The 19,268-nt window shown below is 52.0% G+C and overlaps 1 protein-coding gene across 1 annotated transcript in view; it reads right to left on the bottom strand.

The window, feature by feature from the left end:
* marchf8 (membrane-associated ring finger (C3HC4) 8) overlaps positions 1-19,268 on the bottom strand; it is a 96,802-nt gene that overhangs the window by 24,291 nt on the left and 53,243 nt on the right. Inside the window, exons 3-5 of the mRNA XM_072491840.1 lie at positions 3,741-3,820; positions 1,986-2,804; positions 415-595 (exon numbers count right to left, since the gene is read on the bottom strand). Of these exons, the coding sequence (XP_072347941.1) occupies positions 415-595; positions 1,986-2,804; positions 3,741-3,820 (1,080 nt within the window). The remainder of the gene's footprint in view (positions 1-414; positions 596-1,985; positions 2,805-3,740; positions 3,821-19,268) is intronic.

Raw genomic sequence — 19,268 nt, 5'->3', positions numbered from 1 at the left:
TTTTTACCAATTAAGGGGCAATTTAGCGTGGCCAATCCACCTACCCTGCACATCTGTTTGGGTTGTGGGGGTAAGACCCACGCAGACACAGGGAGAACGTGCAAACTCCACACGGAGAGCGACCCTGGGCCGGGAACTAACCGGGGTCCTCGGCGCCGCGAGGCAGCGGTGCTAGCCACTGCGCCGCCGTGTCGCCCTAGAGTGGTCGACACTTAACAACCCTCTGGAATGGCCCAGCAATCAGTTCAAGGGCAATTAGGGATGGGTATAAGTGCTGGGGCCTTGCCGTTGAGGAATAAATATTAATAAGTGTTAGGTTTTTTTGGGGACCATCTAGGACTGGAAGTGGAAGATCTAGTGGCTATCTCAGGTGGCTTCACCCATTCACTCAACCATGTTTCGCTTCATACATACTTTCCTCAGCGGCTTTAATTTGGTTTCCATGATGAATTCATATTTGCAGAGTTCGCAGCAGTGAGTATCTGAGCTCTTGATCCATTGCTGTAGGCAGGCCTGGTGTACATATCGGAGGCTCCCTGTGCAGTGGCAGGGCATAATGAGGGGACCTTCATCATCTCCTTCACAGTGACATATTCTGAATAGAAATAGAACAATCAATTAACAATCTGCGACTTCCAAGACAGGCCAAAATTAAAACTGGCTTCGCCGACTGACCAAAGCAGCGGCTTCTCAGGACGGCCAGCGCTACGCATCGATCGCCCTCGCAGACATCGCTTCATCTATCTTGACTATAACGTTAGCACAGACTACACAACTAGCGGCTAGTATGGCAGAATCGTTATCGCAAGGAGCCATTCGAGAAAGGGCTCCGTCTGTGTTTCAAAATTGACGTCCTGCGGTCCCATCTCCACATCGGTTTCCTATGAGTTTTGGTCACGCACTTCCTCAAGAGCCGAGCCAGGGTGGCTGCGGTGAGCTGAACTCACCGAGGAACGTGGCGCCGTCGCGACTGCGGTGCAAGAGGTCGCGATCAGTAAAGAGGAAAAACGAAAGGGAAGGGGCGTCCGGGGGAAAAAAAAGGGAAGGGGCTTCCCTCAGAATAAACCAAAATGGCCTCACCCAAAGTGCAGGCCCAGGGGCTCAAAGCCAGTGCTCAGCTACCACAGGCCACATCACGGCCTTCCTGCAGGAAATCCCAACTGACGCCCATGGCCGTTCTTTCCCAGGTCCTCTCGGACGCCATTCCCTTGAGAAATGCCAGGATCGGCAGACGTTCGGGCTTCCCTTTTCCGGTCTGGATTTTGGATGCGATTTCTAAACTGGGCCTGCATTCCCCTCTGGGATGAATCCCACTTTCCAGCAGTCCAAACAGTACACCGAGGAAAATGGTGGCGGGAGATACCCGGCCTAATTCCGCTCCCCCTGCCAACCTCTTCTATCTCTCATTTGCCCCTCCCTATTCTTCTGGGAAGCAAAGCGATCGATCGCCACATCAAGTTCCGACAGTGCAGTAGCAGACCATTCAGCCGATCGAGACTGCACCACGGACAAGGGGGTGGGCGTGTTAAAAGACGCAACAAATAACAATCTCAATTCATGAAGGCAAAATTCCTGCTGCCGGCTGATCTGTACAAAGCCAGCAGCTAAACGCCTAACACTTCTGTAGGACACACAGCAAAGGGCATCAACAACAATCAGCTGATGTCCCTGGAACCACCTGGAGGACTTCCGAGTTGTGTCCTCGGTTTGTGCTCAAATTTAATTCCCGGGTTTCTTTCCTGCTTAGGAAGAACTAAAACTTTGAACGATCTAGAAGCAATTTCACGAGTGAGAGGAATGCCAGTCACACTCTGTTTGCAAAAGCAAACTTCTACAAAGCGTTATCTGTTACGGTGCAGCCAATTGCTTTGACAGGAATAGGGTAGCACAGGGAGAGACGCAGAGGGTTTACAACCTATGGAGGCACTACGAGAATCAGGGAGGGGGGGGTGGCAAGGGGAGGGGCTATTATTGGATCAACCAACCTGCACACTTCCCAGGATGGTAATAGAGGGAATGAGGGGCACCATTTTAGAGATGTTAGGGAAGGCCGTTCAAGATCACTGTCTCCATCAAATGAGCAAAGGGGAGCGCGTTGGTCCTCAACGTTCACTTCCAAGCGAGGAGCTTTGGTTTCAGGATCTTCTTCGAAGACGTCATCATCGCCAATGTCCTCGGAGAAGAAGGAGTCGCTCGACAACTTTGCGACCGGCAAACGTGCCCCGCTTTTGTCTGGTTCAAGCAGCGTCTTGAGGGTGTAAACGCTTGAGGCGTGCGATGAAGGGAAGAACAGGTGGTACAGGTATGACATCCTGCTGCTTTGCTCACCTTCACTCACTTTGACCTCAACCACACAGAGACCATCTCCAGTCCCGCGGCTGTTTGCGAGGCTGGAGGAAAAGGGCAGCATTTGCGAGCTCAGGCTGCGTCCCCTCAGCTTGTGACGAAGCTCCGGCTTTTTACCGGGCTGCGGCTTCTTGGCCCCGGAGGCCTTCGCCAGAAGCGGCGTCAACTTTCCGTCGGAGCACGTCCTGTCCACGAAGCTCAGGCCGCTGCCCGGCCGGTCGGGCTTCGCGTGCACGTCGTTGAGGGACCTGGAGTGCTTCGCCTCGCCGCTGTGCCTCCCGGGCCAGACGAATTGCGCCAACTCCTCCCCGAACGAGGCCCGCTTCCTCGGCCGCGGGTCTTGACATACGGTGGCGGTGCCGCGAGCCAGCAGAGGGCTGCTGCTGGGGCTGCTCAGATGGACAACCGTAGTCTGCCCTGGGCTGTGTGCCACACGCCCGCAGGGATTTGCATCTGAACTGCATGCAGGAAGAGCGGGGATCGTAAACAAAAAAGGAAAAGGGTGGGAGAAGAAGAATTGAGGATAACTCAGAAAATATCATATTTACATATGTTGACCAGCTGTGCCAAAGTCACGCATGGAGCTTTACTTCGATCTTTGGCAATGGGAGAAGGGAAAAACACCGTTATACATTGTACAATCATAAAACCCAGATCATCTGAAAGGGATAGCCCCAAAACAAATGTTACCCCCATCAACTTACTCCCCTTTTCTGAAGGGGGTGTGAAGGCACGTTACGATTAGAGTGTAGGGCGCAAGGGGAGCGAACGTTTCCAATCTTTCTTACTTATAGGCAAGCTGGGACCTTGAGACTATTCGACTGTTGAAGCACCACAGCCAACACGGATATCCACACAGGGATCATCGCCAACACAGGTCGCTGGATTGGAGAGGGGAGTATTGCTTTCGATCGCCCACAGGCCAATTCGAAAGCCCCCCCAACAATATCATGATTGAGTTCAATTAGACCCAGACTGCGGGCAGGTCTGGAAAGGTCCCGGCCATTAATGACGTCGTTGTCACTCAAAATAGTACCTTCCCCACTAGATGCTCAGAGGAGGCAAGGGGAGGAAGACTGATCCCAGAATCATTTAAAATTTAGAGGACCTAATTCTTTTTTTTTTCCCCAATTAAGGCGCAATTTAGCGCGGCCAATCCACCCACCCTGCACATCTTTTTGGGTTGGGGGGGGGGGGGGGGGGGGGGGGTGAGGCCCACGCAGACACGGGGAGAATGTGCGAACTCCACACGGACAGGGACCCAGGCCCGGGATGGAAACTGGGTCCTCGGCGCTGTGAGGCAGCAGTGCTAACCACTGAGCCTCCGACCCCCACCCCCCCCCCCCCCGGATCTTAACAAAAGCAACGCGGTTTTCCCGCGAGCCGTGTGTTACCTGCAGATGTCCTGGTCCGAGGGACTGACCGAGGTCTGAGAGAGGCTGCGAGGTGCCGTCACCGAGGTGGGGCTGCCGACCTGTTAGCATACCACACAAGTCACGTTACCACGGCAACTCAACACTGCAGAACAATCAGACCCGCGACAAAGCAAATCGCCCGACGCCGTCTTGGTGAACAATTATCGCGCCGGACCCAAGCTATCCCAGCGCTCTGGGCTTTTCCCCAGGAGGCCATGGAAGGCCGAGTCCTTGAACACCCTCAAGGCCGAGGTCGATCAACTTTTAATCAGCAGGGGAGTTGAGGATTACGGAGAGAAGTTGCACCTGTTGCCTCCCAGGTGCCAGGGTGCGTGATGTCTCGGATCGTGTTTTTGGGATCCTTAAGGGGGAGGGGGAGCCGCCCCAAGTCGTGGTCCACATAGGTACCAACGACATAGGTAGGAAAAGGACGTAAGACAGGAATTCAGGGAGCAAGGGTGGAAACTTAGATCCAGGACAAACAGAGTTATTATCTCTGGGTTGTTACACGTGCCACGTGCTAGCGAGACGAGGAATAGGGAGAGAGAGGAGTTGAACACGTGGCTACAGGGATGGTGCAGGAGGGAGGGTTTCAGATTTCTGGATAATTGGGGCTCATTCTGGGGTCGGTGGTACCTCTACAAACGGGATGGTCTACACCTGGACCAGAGGGGTACCAATATCCCTGGGGGGAAATTTGCTAATGCTCTTCGGGAGGGTTTAAACTAGATCAGCAGGGGCTTGGGAACCTGAATTGTAGCTCCAGTATACAGGAGGTTGAGAGTAGTGAGGTCATGAGTAAGGTTTTAAAGATGCAGGAGTGTACCGGCAGGCAGGAAGGTGGTTTAAAGTGTGCCTTCTTCAATGCCAGGAGCATCCGGAATAAGGTGGGTGAACTTGCGGCATGGGTTGGTACCTGGGACTTCGATGTTGTGGCCATTTCGGAGACATGGATAGAGCAGGGACAGGATGGTTGTTGCAGGTGCCGGGGTTTAGATATTTCAGTAAGCTCAGGGAAGGTGGTAAAAGAGGGGGAGGGGTGGCATTGTTAGTCAAGGACAGTATTACGGTGGCAGAAAGGACGTTTGATGAGGACTCGTCTACTGAGGTAGTATGGGCTGAGGTTAGAAACCGGAAAGGAGAGGTCACCCTGTTAGGGGTTTTCTATAGGCCTCTGAAAAGTTCCAGAGATGTAGAGGAAAGGATTGCAAAGATGATTCTGGATAGGAGCGAAAGCAACAGGGTAGTTGTTATGGGGGACTTTAACTTTCCAAATATTGACTGGAAACACTATAGTTCGAGTACTTTAGATGGGTCTGTTTTTGTCCAATGTGTGCAGGAGGGTTTCCTTTGTATGAAAGTATGTAGATAGGCCAACGAGAGGCGAGGCCGTATTGGATTTGGTACTGGGTAATGAACCAGGACAGGTTTTAGATTTGGAGGTAGGTGAGCACTTTGGTGATAGTGACCACAATTCGATTACGTTTACTTTAGTGATGGAAATGGATAGGTATATACCGCAGGGCAAGAGTTATATCTGGGGAAAAGACAATTATGATGCGATGAGGCAAGACTTAGGATGCATCGGATGGAGAGGAAAACTGCAGGGGATAGGCACAATGGAAATGTGGAGCTTGTTCAAGGAACAGCTACTGCATGTCCTTGATAAGTATGTACCTGTCAGGCAGGGAGGAAGTGGTCGAGCAAGGGAACTGTGGTTTACTAAGGCAGTCAAAACACTTGTCAAGAGGAAGAAGGAGGCTTATGTAAAGATGAGACATGAAGGTTCAGTAAGGGCGCTCGAGAGTTACAAGTTAGCTGGGAAGGACCTAAAGAGAGAGCTAAGAGCCAGGAGGGGACATGAGAAGTCTTTGGCAGGTAGGATCAAGGATAACCCTAAAGCATTCTATAGATATGTCAGGAATAAAAGAATGACTAGGGTAAGAGTAGGGCCAGTCAAGGACAGTAGTGGGAAGTTGTGCTTGGAGTCCGAGGAGATAGGAGAGGTGCTAAATGAATATTGTTCGTCAGTATTCACACAGGAAAAAGACAATGTTGTCGAGGAGAATACTGAGATTCAGGCTAGTAGACTAGAAGGGCTTGAGGTTCATGAGGAGGAGGTGTTAACAATTCTGGAAAGGGTGAAAATAGTTAAGTCCCCTGGGCCGGATGGGATTTATCCTAGGATTCTCTGGGAAGCCTGGGAGGAGATTGCTGAGCCTTTGGCTTTGATCTTTAAGTCATCTTTGTCAACAGGAATAGTGCCAGAAGACTGGAGGATAGCAAATGTTGTCCCCTTGTTCAAGAAGGGGAGTAGAGACAACTCCGGTAACTACAGACCAGTGAGCCTTTCTTCTGTTGTGGGCAAAATCTTGGAAAGGTGAATAAGAGATAGGGTGGATAATCATCTGGAAAGGAATAATTTGATTAGACATAGTCAACACGGTTTCGTGAAGAGTAGGTCGTGCCTCACAAACCTTATTGAGTTCTTTGAGAAGGTGACCAAACAGGTGGATGAGGGTAAAGCAATTGATGTGGTGTATATGGATTCAGTAAAGCGTTTGATAAGGTTCCCCATGGTAGGCTACTGCAGAAAATACGGAAGCATGGGATTCAGGGAGATTTAGCAGTTTGGATCAGAAATTGGCTAGCTGGAAGAAGACAAAGGGTAGTGGTTGATGGGAAGTGTTCAGATTAGAGTCCAGTTACTAGTGGTGTACCACAAGGATCTGTTTTGGGGCCACTGCTGTTTGTCATTTTTATAAATGACCTGGAGGAGGGCGTAGAAGGATGGGTGAGTAAATTTGCAGATGACACTAAAGTCGGTGGCGTTGTGGACAGTGCGGAAGGATGTTACAAGTTACAGAGGGACATAGATAAGCTGCAGCGCTGGGCTGAGAGGTGGCAAATGGAGTTTAATGCAGAAAAGTGTGAGGTGATTCATTTTGGAAGGAATAACAGGAAGACTGAGTACTGGGCTAATGGTAAGATTCTTGGCAGTGTGGATGAGCAGAGAGATCTCGGTGTCCATGTACATAGATCCCTGAAAGTTGCCACTCAGGTTGAGAGGGTTGTTAAGAAGGCGTACGGTGTGTTAGCTTTTATTGGTAGGGGGATTGAGTTTTGGAGCCATGAGGTCATGTTGCAGCTGTACAAAACTCTGGTGCGGCCGCATTTGGAGTATTGCGTGCAATTCTGGTCGCCGCATTATAGGAAGGATGTGGAAGCATTGGAAAGGGTGCAGAGGAGATTTACCAGAATGTTGCCTGGTATGGGGGGAAGATCTTATGAGCAAAGGCTGAGGGACTTGAGGCTGTTTTCGTTAGAGAGAAGGTTAAGAGGTGACTTAATTGAGGCATACAAGATGATCAGAGGATTGGATAGGGTCGACAGTGAGAGCCTTTTTCCTCAGATGGTGATGTCTAGCATGAGGGGACATAGCTTTAAATTGAGGGGAGATAGATATAAAACAGATGTCAGAGGTAGGTTCTTTACTCAGAGAGTAGTAAGGGTGTGGAATGCCCTGTCTGCAACAGTAGTGGACTCGCCAACACTAAAGGTATTCAAATGGTCATTGGATAGACATATGGATGATAAGGGAATAGTGTAGATGGGCTTTAGAGTGGTTTCACAGGCCAGCGCAACATCGAGGGCCGAAGGGCCTGTATTGCACTGTAATGTTCTATGTTCTATGTAAGTCGGGAAAGTGGACTGAGCGAGTGTTAGGTCAGCCACGATCTTTAATAATAATAATCTTTCTTAGTGTCACAAGTAGGCTTACATTAACATACGATGAACGTCTGAGGATCCTGGGATTATATTCATTGGAGTTTAGGAGGTTGAGGGGAGATCTAATAGAAACTTACAAGATAATGAATGGCTTAGATAGGGTGGATCTAGAGAAGTTGTTTCCATTAGCAGGGGAGACTAGGACCCGGGGGCACAGCCTTAGAATAAAAGGGAGTCACTTTAGAACAGAGATGAGGAGAAATTTCTTCAGCCAGAGAGTGGTGGGTCTGTGGAATTCATTGCCACAGAGGGCGGTGGAGGCCGGGACGTTGAGTGTCTTTAAGACAGAAGTTGATAAATTCTTGATTTCTCGAGGAAATAAGGGCTATGGAGAGAGAGCGGGTAAATGGAGTTGAAATCAGCCATGATTGAATGGTGGAGTGGCCTCGATGGGCCGAATGGCCTTACGTCCGCTCCTATGTCTTTGGTCTTATGGTCTTACTGTGAAAAAACCCTAGTCGCCACACTCCGGCGCCTGTTCGGGTACACTGAGGGAGAATTCAGAATATCCAGTTCACCCAGCAAGGATGTCTTTCGGGACTTCATAGAATTTACAGTGTAGACTGAGGCCATTCTGCCCATCGAATCTGCACCGGCCCTTGGAAAGAGCACCCCACTCAAGCACACGCTTCCTCCACCCCATCTCCTTAACACAGTAACCCCAATTAAGGGCACTAAGGGCAATTTATCATGGCCAATCCACCTCAGCTGCACATCTTTGGACTGTGGGAGGAAACCGGAGCAACCGGAGGAAACCCACGCACACACGGGGAGAACGTGCAGACTCCGCACAGGCAGTGACCCAACGGGGAATCGAACCTGGGACCCTGGAGCTGTGAAGCAACAGTGCTAACTACTGCTACCGTGCCTCCTCCCCAACCCAGGGTGATCTTATTAAATGGGGGGAGCAGGCTCAAAGGGTCAAATGGCCTACTCCTGTTATTATGGTCTTAACCATAGACAAGTGTGGCTGACAATTCTTCACGGATTTATCACTGACGGTTCGACCACAATCCTCCACTTCCTGCCCATTTGGTCAAATCAGTCATGCGACCCAATTCCAATATTTTTATAATGGAAATATTGATAAGAAATTTAATTTAAAAAAAGGGGGGGGGGTAGATTGATAAGTAACTTTTAGCAGAGAATGGGACAAGTGTGAGTAAAGGCGACATTTGCAAGACAATGGAGAGAGAGTATGGGATGGGGGATGGAGGTGTACAATGGGCCCAATGGCCTCGGTGTTATCATAGATCATAGAATTTACAGTGCAGAAGGAGGCCATTCAGCCCATGGAGTCTGCACCGGCTCTTGGAAAGAGCACCCTACCCAAAGTCAACACCTGCACCCTATCCCCATAACCCAGTAACCCCACCCAACACTAAGGGCAATTTTGGACACTAAGGGCAATTTATCATGGCCAATCCACCTAACCTGCACATCTTTGGACTGTGGGAGGAAACCGGAGCACCCGGAGGAAACCCACGCAGACACGGGGAGGATGTGCACACTCCGCACAGACAGTGACCCAAGCCGCAATCGAACCTGGGACCCTGGAGCTGTGAAGCAATTGTGCTATCCACAATGCTGCCGTGCTGCCTATATACTCTATAAATCACTCTATAAACTTGAAAAACACTTTTAATACCCTGAGAACTTTTCTGCTTGGGCACAGGCCGTGTCCTGAAGATTAACCTTTAAAATCCTGAAGGGCAATCCTGATGGCCGGAGAGGCCGCCAGTTTGGGATCCAGGAAAATATGAGCTAGATGGGAATCCGGCGGGATCAAATGCTGGGAAAAAAATAAACCAAATGTTTGGGATCGGAAAATATCAATTGCATTTAGTCAGAAATATCTCATATTTTCATATATAAGCATATTACCATCTCCACACAATATAATCCCAAATAAGACCAGCTTACATTATAATCACACGTACACACTCCTCCATGTTCAACCGCAACAAAATACGAAGACTGAACAATGAGCTTCTAGGAGTGCGGTCACCAGAGAAATATCGAACGAGTGAGGACTGAGATGCCCTCACGAAATGACATTTCGCCCCTGTTGTTGGCAGAGGCCCTCAACCCAGGAGCCCTCAGCTCAAATGGGCACCACCAAACAAGCCGCCAGTGAACTAATGCCCCCCCCCCCCCATTTGCAACCACGTGTCTATGTTCCAGCAGCTAGATCACATCCCTTGAGGACCAGCCCACACAGGACGGAGGGGCCGCTCTCGACTCACCAGCTCGTGTAGACCTCCGTGAGTCATCGGAGATCCCGGCGCGCGAAAGATGAACCACATCATTTTATTTTCTTAGTGTGGATGCAGGGTTGTACAAATCACACTGCACCGCGCACAGCGCCCACTGCACCACACACAGCGCCCACTGCGCCACGCACAGCGCCCACTGCACCACACACAGCGCACACTGTGCCACGCACAGCACCCACTGCACCATGCACAGCACCCACTGCACCATGCACAGCGCCCACTGTGTCACGCACAGCACCCACTGCACCATGCACAGCACCCACTGCGCCACACACTGTGCCACACACAGCACCCACTGTGCCACGCACAGCGGTCACTGTGTCACGCAGAGCCCACTGCGCCATGCAAAGCGGCCATTGTGTCACGCACAGCACCCACTGCACCATGCACAGCACCCACTGCACCATGCACAGCACCCACTGCACCATGCACAGCGCCCACTGCGCCACGCACAGCACCCACTGCGCCACGCACAGCACCCACTGCGCCACGCACAGCACCCACTGCACCATGCAGAGCACCCACTGCACCACACACAGCACCCACTGCACCATGCACAGCACCCACTGCGCCACGTACAGCACCCACTGTGCCACGCACAGCACCCACTGCACCACGCACAGCACCCACTGCGCCATGCACAGTGCCCACTGCGCCATGCACAGCACCCACTGTGCCACATACAGTGCCCACCGCGCCATGCACAGCACCCACTGTGCCACGCACAGCGCCCACTGCACCACGCACAGCACCCACTGCGCCATGCAGTGCCCACTGTGCCATGCACAGCACCCACTGTGCCACATACAGTGCCCACCGCGCCATGCATAGCGCCCACTGCACCACGCACAGCACCCACTGTGCCACGCACAGCGGCCACTGCGCCACACAGCACCCACTGCGCCACACAGTGCCCACTGCACCACACAGTGCCCACTGCACCACACAGTGCCCACTGCGCCACACACAGCGCCCACTGCACCACACAGCACCCACTGCGCCACACACAGAGCCCACTGCACCACGCACAGCGCCCACTGCACCACGCACAGCGCCCACTGCACCACGCACAGTGCCCACTGCACCACGCACAGCACCCACTGTGCCACACAGTGCCCACTGCACCACGCACAGCACCCAATGCGCCACACACAGTGCCCACTGCACCACGCACAGCACCCACTGTGCCACACAGCACCCACTGCACCATGCACAGCACCCACTGTGCCACACACAGCACCCACTGTGCCACACACAGCACCCACTGTGCCACACACAGTGCCCACTGCACCACGCACAGAGCACACTGCACCACGCACAGCACCCACTGTGCCACACACAGCACCCACTACGCCACACAGTGCCCACTGCACCATGCACAGCACCCACTGTGCCACACACAGTGCCCACTGCACCACGCACAGAGCACACTGCACCACACACAGCACCCACTGTGCCACACACAGTGCCCACTGTACCACGCACAGAGCCCACTGCACCACGCACAGCGCCCACTGTGCCACATAGCGCCCACTGTGCCACACACAGCCCCCACTGTACCACACACAGAGCCCACTGCACCATGCACAGCACCCACTGTGCCACACAGTGCCCACTGCGCCACACACAGCACCCACTGCACCACGCACAGCACCCACTGCACCACGCACAGCACACACTGTGCCACACACAGCACACACTGTGCCACACACAGTGCCCACTGCACCATGCACAGCACCCACTGTGCCACACACAGTGCCCACTGCACCACGCACAGCACCCACTGTGCCACACAGTGCCCACTGCACCACGCACAGCACCCACTGTGCCACACAGTGCCCACTGCACCACGCACAGAGCCCACTGCACCATGCACAGCACCCACTGTGCCACACAGTGCCCACTGCACCGTGCACAGTGCACCATGCAATACCCGCGTATGCATCTCACCATCGAATCTATCCACTCTCGATATGGGCCTCGCTGTCATGGTCAGCATTTGTCACTCTCCCCTATTGTGCTGATGCAATGATGGTTCGACACTTTCGAATGCAATATGTTTGTTTCTAAATTCATTCCTGGAATATGAGCATTTTCCCGGCGGTGATGGTGGGCCCGTTTTGGGACCACTGCAGTCCTCCCTGGAGTGTCAGGACGGCGGCACAGTGGTTAGCACCGCTGCCTCACAGCACCAGAGACCCGGCGCTTGGGTCACTGTCTGAGTGGAGTCTACACGTCCTCCCCGTGTGTGCGTGGGTTTCCTCCGGGTTCTCCGGTTTCCTCCCACAGTCCGAAGATGTGCAGGTTAGCTGGATTGGCCTTGATAAATTGCCCTTCGTGTCCAAAGATTAGGTGGGGATAGGACGGGGGAGTGGGCCTATGTAGGATGCTCTTTCAGAGGGTTGGTGCAGACCCCATGGGCTGAATGACCTCCTTCTGCACTGTAGGGATTCTATGATTCTAACACCTACAGTGCTCTTCGGGAGGTAGTCCCGGGAATTTGTTCCAGATCCCCAGAGACGGTGAAATATATTCCCAAGTCAGGATGGTCTGGCTTGGAGGGAACCTGGTGTCAACTGGGATCAGCTCAACTGGGACCAGTTCCAATTCCCATTTAAAACTGAAACTGTTGACTGATGTGTTAAGTAAGTTGGTTCAACGTTGACTGCAACTGGATGTAGTGAAACTAGAAGCAGGCTTCTGACACAGGAGATGGTCCAACACTGTTTTATTGAACTTCCTGATTGCTGTACATAGTCTGCTGTCATTCTAACTGATAACCTCCTACTGGCTTGACCAGCCTAACTCTCTACCTCATGGTGATAGTGCTTACTGCCTTGTGCACGCTTAGTATCTCAGTAGCTGTGTCCTGCAGAGAGAGAGAGAGTCTTAATGCCCTGTGTGCTTTACAGTGGTGGTGTCCTGCCTGGTGATTGGTTGTTATGTGTTGTGTGTGTTCATTGGTTATCCTGTGTGTCAATCACGGCCTGTCTGCATCTCATTATATACATGAGTGGCTATTATGACATTGACAACTGATTTTTCCACATGCATCTGCTGCCCTTGTCCTTCTAGATGGGAGAAGTTGTGGACTTGGAAGGTGCTGTCGAAGGAGCTTTGGTGATATGCTACAGTGCATCTTGGAGAATTGCTGCCACTGTGCGTCGGTGGTGGAGGGAGTGAATGTTTGTGGAAGAGGTGCCAATCAAGCGGGGTGTTCTGTCTTGGATGGTGTCGAGTGTTGAGAGTTGTTGGAGCTGCACTCATCCAGGGAAGTGGGGAGTATTCCATCACACTCCTGACTTGTGTCTTGTGGATGGTGGGCAGGCTTTGGTGGGGGGGGTGGGGGGGTGGTGACGAGTCGGATACCACTGAGTGGCTTGCTTCAAAGGGCAGTTAGGACCACATTAGTGTCAGACTGGAGTCACGTATGGACCCAACGCAGGTGAGGCCTGTTGGTTTCCTTTTCAGAAGGTTGGGGTTTGAGGACAGTTTGGATCACTCTTACTGCCACCCGCTTTCATTAATGAATGGAGTTCAAATTCGCAAACATAGCCTGGTGGGCTCTGAATTGCAATTCTCGGAATACTCGCTAAGTAACACCGCCATAGTACAATAAGTGTCCCCTTCTACCACATAACAATGTTGGGCCAACATACAGAGTTCTGTGGTAACAAACAATTTTGAAAATCCTAATAATTAAATGAAGTATTTCCACTTTTTAAGCGGGGATTGGCTGTCTTGTCGATTGACAGAGGGAGAGGCTGGGTTAATCTCCACCATTGAGCAGTGAATGAGTCCAATAGCAGGCCCTCAAACTGACCCCTCTCATCCAACACTCAGACAAATGTTATTTTATTCATTCACAGGTTGGCTAGGCCAGCATTTGTTGTCCTTGAGAAGGTGGCGCTGAGCTGCCTTCTTGAACCGCTGCAGTCCCTGAGTTGTAGGGACACCCACAGTGCTGTTAGAGAGAGATTTCCAGGATGTTGCCCCAGCGACAGCGGAGGCACGGCCGATATATTTCCCAAGACAGGATGGTGAGAATTGGAGGAGAACTTGCAAATGGCGATGTTCCCATGGGTCGGAGCCCTCAATGTACAAAAGCAAAATACTGCAGAGGATGGGAATCAGAACTAGAGACCGGAAATATGGGCGGGTTGTGTGATGAGGAAAGGTTGGAGAGGTTCGGCTGTATCCGCTGGAGTTTAGAAGAGTTAGAGGCGATTTGATTGAAACATATAAAATCCTGAGGGGTGCTGACAGGGTGGCCTGGCCCGCGATCGGGGTCCACCGATCTGCGGCCAGGCCTGTGCCCTGGGGACACTCTTTCCCTCTGCGCCGGCCTCTGTAAAGCTCGGCGATTGCCGGCGCGGAGAAGAAACCCCCTGCGCAGGGATCACGCCAGCGGTTCTGCGCATGCGCCAACCCGCGCTGGCCGGCGGAGGCACTCCAGCGCCAGCCTAGCCCCCGGAAAGTGCGGAGGATTCCGCACCTTCCGGGCGGCCCAACGCCGGAGTGGTTTACTCTTTGGCGCTGGTACAGCCCGCCCCGCCGATTGCGGGTGAATCCCGCCCCAGGTGTCCGGCTGAAATCGAGGTCCGTGCCCGTTGACGATTCAGGCGCCTTGCTCTGGTCCCTCACTGGTGACAAATACGAGGTGTGCATCCCCCGCCAACATCAACCAAAACCGGTATTTGCACCGGTAAAGGAGTCAGCGCGTTTGACACTGGGTTCTCCGGGCCTTCGCAATTCTCCCCGCCTCTCGGTGGCAGCCACGTGCGGCCACTCCTCAGTTCACTCATCGGAAGCTCAGCCCCACTGCAGGGGAATAGCAGAGCTCACCCCAAACAAAGGACCCCTGCACCGTGGCCTCTGGCACCCTCCCTGGCAAACTGCCCCCGTCAGGGCACAGGCCTCACCAGCTGTCTCCGCAGGACCATCAGCTGTCACCAAGCCCTGCCTGCCCACCGCGCCCCTGACCCCATCAATCCTGCCCCCTGGTCAGGTTGTCACAACGTGTGTGTCACACCCAGGACCCATATTACACTGCAGCTGCACTCCCAGCAGACACACGCGTCCCTGCCTCATCGCCACCCCCCCCCCCCCACCCCCACCCCAAAGAGGTGTCGCATCCAGGAATATATATACCGCCAGCGCCTGTCCTTCGAGGAGATGTGGGACCCCGTGTGCCACCAAAGACTTTGGCTAACCAGGGAGACCGTGCGCCACCTGCGCCAGATGATGACGCACCAGGCACGGCGGGGGTATGGAGGAGGCCGGTAGAGTGACGGTCACTCCGAACTTTTGCACCTCTGGGTCTGTGGGTCTTTCCAGGCGATCGAGTGGGGACCTGTCTGGGGATTTCTCAGACACCCGCACACAGGTGCGTCCGCGCTGTGATAGATGCCCGATATGCCCGGGCAGTAGCCTATACAGACTTCAGTCTGGACCGGGCACACCAGGGTGCCTGGGCAGCAGGGTTTGCTGCCATCACTGTCATGCCCCAGGTCCATGAAGATGAGCGTGTCGATCAGCCAATGGCGGGAGTGGGAGGGCAGGGCGGTTCGCAGTGGGAGATCGTGCGTTGATGCCTCCTGGAAAACATGCGTGTGCAGCTGATGACCCGCGTACCTGCGGGTCCAATACATAGGCATCCCATTTACATTCCCTGAGCCCCGTCATTCCAGTCAATGCACACCTTTCTCTCTCTCTCTCTCTCTCAGCCTTTCCGTACACTGCGTTTCTGTATTGAATTATTCCTGGGGCTTATAACACGAAGGGCACTACACCACAGCAAGCAGAGCCAGACTCACACACACACTCACAGAAGAACTAAGGGGCAATTTAGCGTGGCCTTTGTCTCCCTGGTAGCCCGGAGACGGATCTTGTTAATGTGGAGGGACTCGAAGCCCCCGAGTGCAGAGACCGGGTTAGTGACATGGCTGGGTTTCTCAGTCTGGACCCTTAAGAGGGTCGATGGTCGGGTTCACCCGGAGGTGACAGCCGTTCGTCAACTTTCTCGGGGAAAATTAAAATGTCAGCAGATAGAACATAGAAAATACAGCACAGAACAGGCCCTTCGGCCCACGATGTTGTGCCGAACCTTTGTCCTAGATTAATCATAGATTATCATTGAATTTACAGCGCAGAAGGAGGCCATTCGGCCCTTTGAGTCTGCACCGGCTCTTGGAAAGAGCACCCGACCCAAACTCAACACCTCCACCCAACACCAAGGGCAATTTGGACATTAAGGGCAATTTATCATTGGCCAATTCACCTAACCCGCACATCTTTGGACTGTGGGAGGAAACCGGAGCACCCGGAGGAAACCCACGCAGACACGGGGAGGACGTGCAGACTCCGCACAGACAATGACCCAATCCGGAATCAAACCTGGGACCATGGAGCTGTGAAGCAATTGTGCTATCCACAATGCTACTGTGCTGTCCTTAAGAACAAATAAATCTACACTATATCATTTTACCGTAATCCATGTACCTATCCAATAGCTGCTTGAAGGTCCCTAATGTTTCCGACTCAACTACTTCCACAGGCAGTGCATTCCATTCCCCCACTACTCTCTGGGTAAAGAACCTACCTCTGATATCCCTCCTATATCTTCCACCTTTCACCTTAAATTTATGTCCCCTTGTAATGGTGTGTTCCACCCGGGGAAAAAGTCTCTGACTGTCTACTCTATCTATTCCCCTGATCATCTTATAAACCTCTATCAAGTCGCCCCTCATCCTTCTCCGCTCTAATGAGAAAAGGCCTAGCACCCTCAACCTTTCCTCGTAAGACCTACTCTCCATTCCAGGCAACATCCTGGTAAATCTTCTTTGCACCTTTTCCAGAGCTTCCACATCCTTCCTAAAATGAGGCGACCAGAACTGTACACAGTACTCCAAATGTGGCCTTACCAAAGTTTTGTACAGCTGCATCATCACCTCACGGCTCTTAAATTCAATCCCTCTGTTAATGAACGCGAGCACACCATAGGCCTTCTTCACAGCTCTATCCACTTGAGTGGCAACTTTCAAAGATGTATGAACATAGACCCCAAGATCTCTCTGCTCCTCCACATTGCCAAGAACTCTACCATTAACCCTGTATTCCGCATTCATATTTGTCCTTCCAAAATGGACAACCTCACACTTTTCAGGGTTAAACTCCATCTGCCACTTCTCAGCCCAGCTCTGCATCCTATCTATGTCTCTTTGCAGCCGACAACAGCCCTCCTTACTATCCACAACTCCACCAATCTTTGTATCGTCTGCAAATTTACTGACCCACCCTTCAACTCCCTCATCCAAGTCATTAATGAAAATCACAAACAGCAGAGGACCCAGAACTGATCCCTGCGGTACGCCACTGGTAACTGGGATCCAGGCTGAATATTTGCCATCCACCACCACTCTCTGACTTCTATCGGTTAGCCAGTTTGTTATCCAACTGGCCAAATTTCCCACTATCCCATGCCTCCTTACTTTCTGCATAAGCCTACCATGGGGAACTTTATCAAATGCCTTACTAAAATCCATGTACACTACATCCACTGCTTTACCTTTATCCACATGCTTGGTCACCTCCTCAAAGAATTCAATAAGATTTGTTAGGCAAGACCTACCCCTCACAAATCCGTGCTGACTATCCCTAATCAAGCAGTGTCTTTCCAGATGCTCAGAAATCCTATCCTTCAGTACCCTTTCCATTACTTTGCCTACCACCGAAGTAAGACTAACTGGCCTGTAATTCCCAGGGTTATCCCTAGTTCCTTTTTTGAACAGGGGCACGACATTCGCCACTCTCCAATCCCCTGGTACCACCCCTGTTGACAGTGAGGATGAAAAGATAATTGCCAACGGCTCTGCAATTTCATCTCTTGCTTCCCATAGAATCCTTGGATATATCCCGTCAGGCCCGGGGGACTTGTAGATGCAGTATTCCAGGGCTCCGGAGAGCCGGATTGTTTCATAGAATTTACAGAATTTACAGTGCAGAAGGAGGCCATTCGGCCCATCGAGTCTGCACCGGCTCTTGGAAAGAGCACCCTACCCAAGGTCAACACCTCCACCCTATCCCCATAACCCAGTAACCCAACCCAACACCAAGGGCAATTTTGGACACTAAGGGCAATGTATCATGGCCAATCCACCTAACCTGCACATCTTTGGACTGTGGGAGGAAACCGGAGCACCCGGAGGAAACCCACGCACACACGGGGAGGACGTGCAGACTCCGCACAGGCAGTGACCCAAGCCGGAATCGAACCTGGGACCCTGGAGCTGTGAAGCAATTGTGCTATCCACAAGGCTACCGTGCTGCCCCTGGGCAGTTGTTGTTTTATGGTTGGGGTGAGTGAGGATTGAGATGTGGTGGGGGGTTGGGGGGGGGGGGGGGGGGGGAATGTTTATTATACCATGTTGATGTCATTGTCTATGTTATTTATATAAACATTTTCAAATACCTTAATAAAAAATTTTTTTTTAAAAAGAAATAGTTCAGGAGGGAGTGGGTACTGGTTCAGTAACCTAGGGGCCGGAATGATTCTAAACGTTCAAATGCCACCATGCCAGTTTTAGAATTCAAATTGAGTGTTTTTAAATAAATGCAAAAATGTTTAGAAAGCCCAGGTGTCAGGTGATCATTAAGGCCGATCATCTGAAGGTGCAGGTTCAGTTGGCAGTTCAGAAGGCAAATGCAATGTTCGCATTCATGTTGAGAGGGCTGGAATACAAGACCAGGGATGTACTTCTGAGGCTATAAGGCTCTGGTCAGATCTCATTTGGAGTATTGTGAGCAGTTTTGGGCCCCGTATCCAAGGAAGGAAGGATGTGCTGACCTTCCGAGGGAGGGTCTCCTGTTTGACCCCTGCTGTCTCCTCTCCTGTCCAGCTGCCCGTCTGATACCCCATCACTCCATACGCCCATCACTCTGGATCCCTACCTCTGTCCTTTTAGTTTGGATTTCAAAGAGCGACAGTGCAGCAATCTTTTTAGCAGAACCTGCCCTCAAGGAGAGCGGGCTACGTGTACCACACGGGCCCCAAACAACGCTGCTGGTCCTCCTGCTGAGCACGGAGCTCCACAGCAGTATTAAGCAGCAAATGCTGGAGATGTGCTGACTAGCAACTTAAATCATTCAGATGGAAGTAGGTACACAAAGTTGGCGTCTTCCCACCTCAATCTGAACAGGCATCGGCAGCAGAGAAACCCGGGAGACCCAATTACGAGCCCACACGGGTAAATCATTATTTCAACTATATTTAATATGGAGTCATAGAGTCCACACAGTGCAGAAGGAGGATGTTCAGCTCATCGAGTCTGCACCCACCCTCTGAAAGAGCATTTGACCTAGACCCGCTCCCCTGTCCAATCCCTGCAACTAATGGGAAATTGATCATGGTCAATCCGCCAAAGTTACAGATCTTTGGGCATTA

Source organism: Scyliorhinus torazame, chromosome 28 (genome assembly GCF_047496885.1).
Source record: "Scyliorhinus torazame isolate Kashiwa2021f chromosome 28, sScyTor2.1, whole genome shotgun sequence".
NCBI lineage: Eukaryota > Metazoa > Chordata > Chondrichthyes > Carcharhiniformes > Scyliorhinidae > Scyliorhinus > Scyliorhinus torazame.
This window is presented reverse-complemented; position numbering and strand designations above follow the sequence as displayed.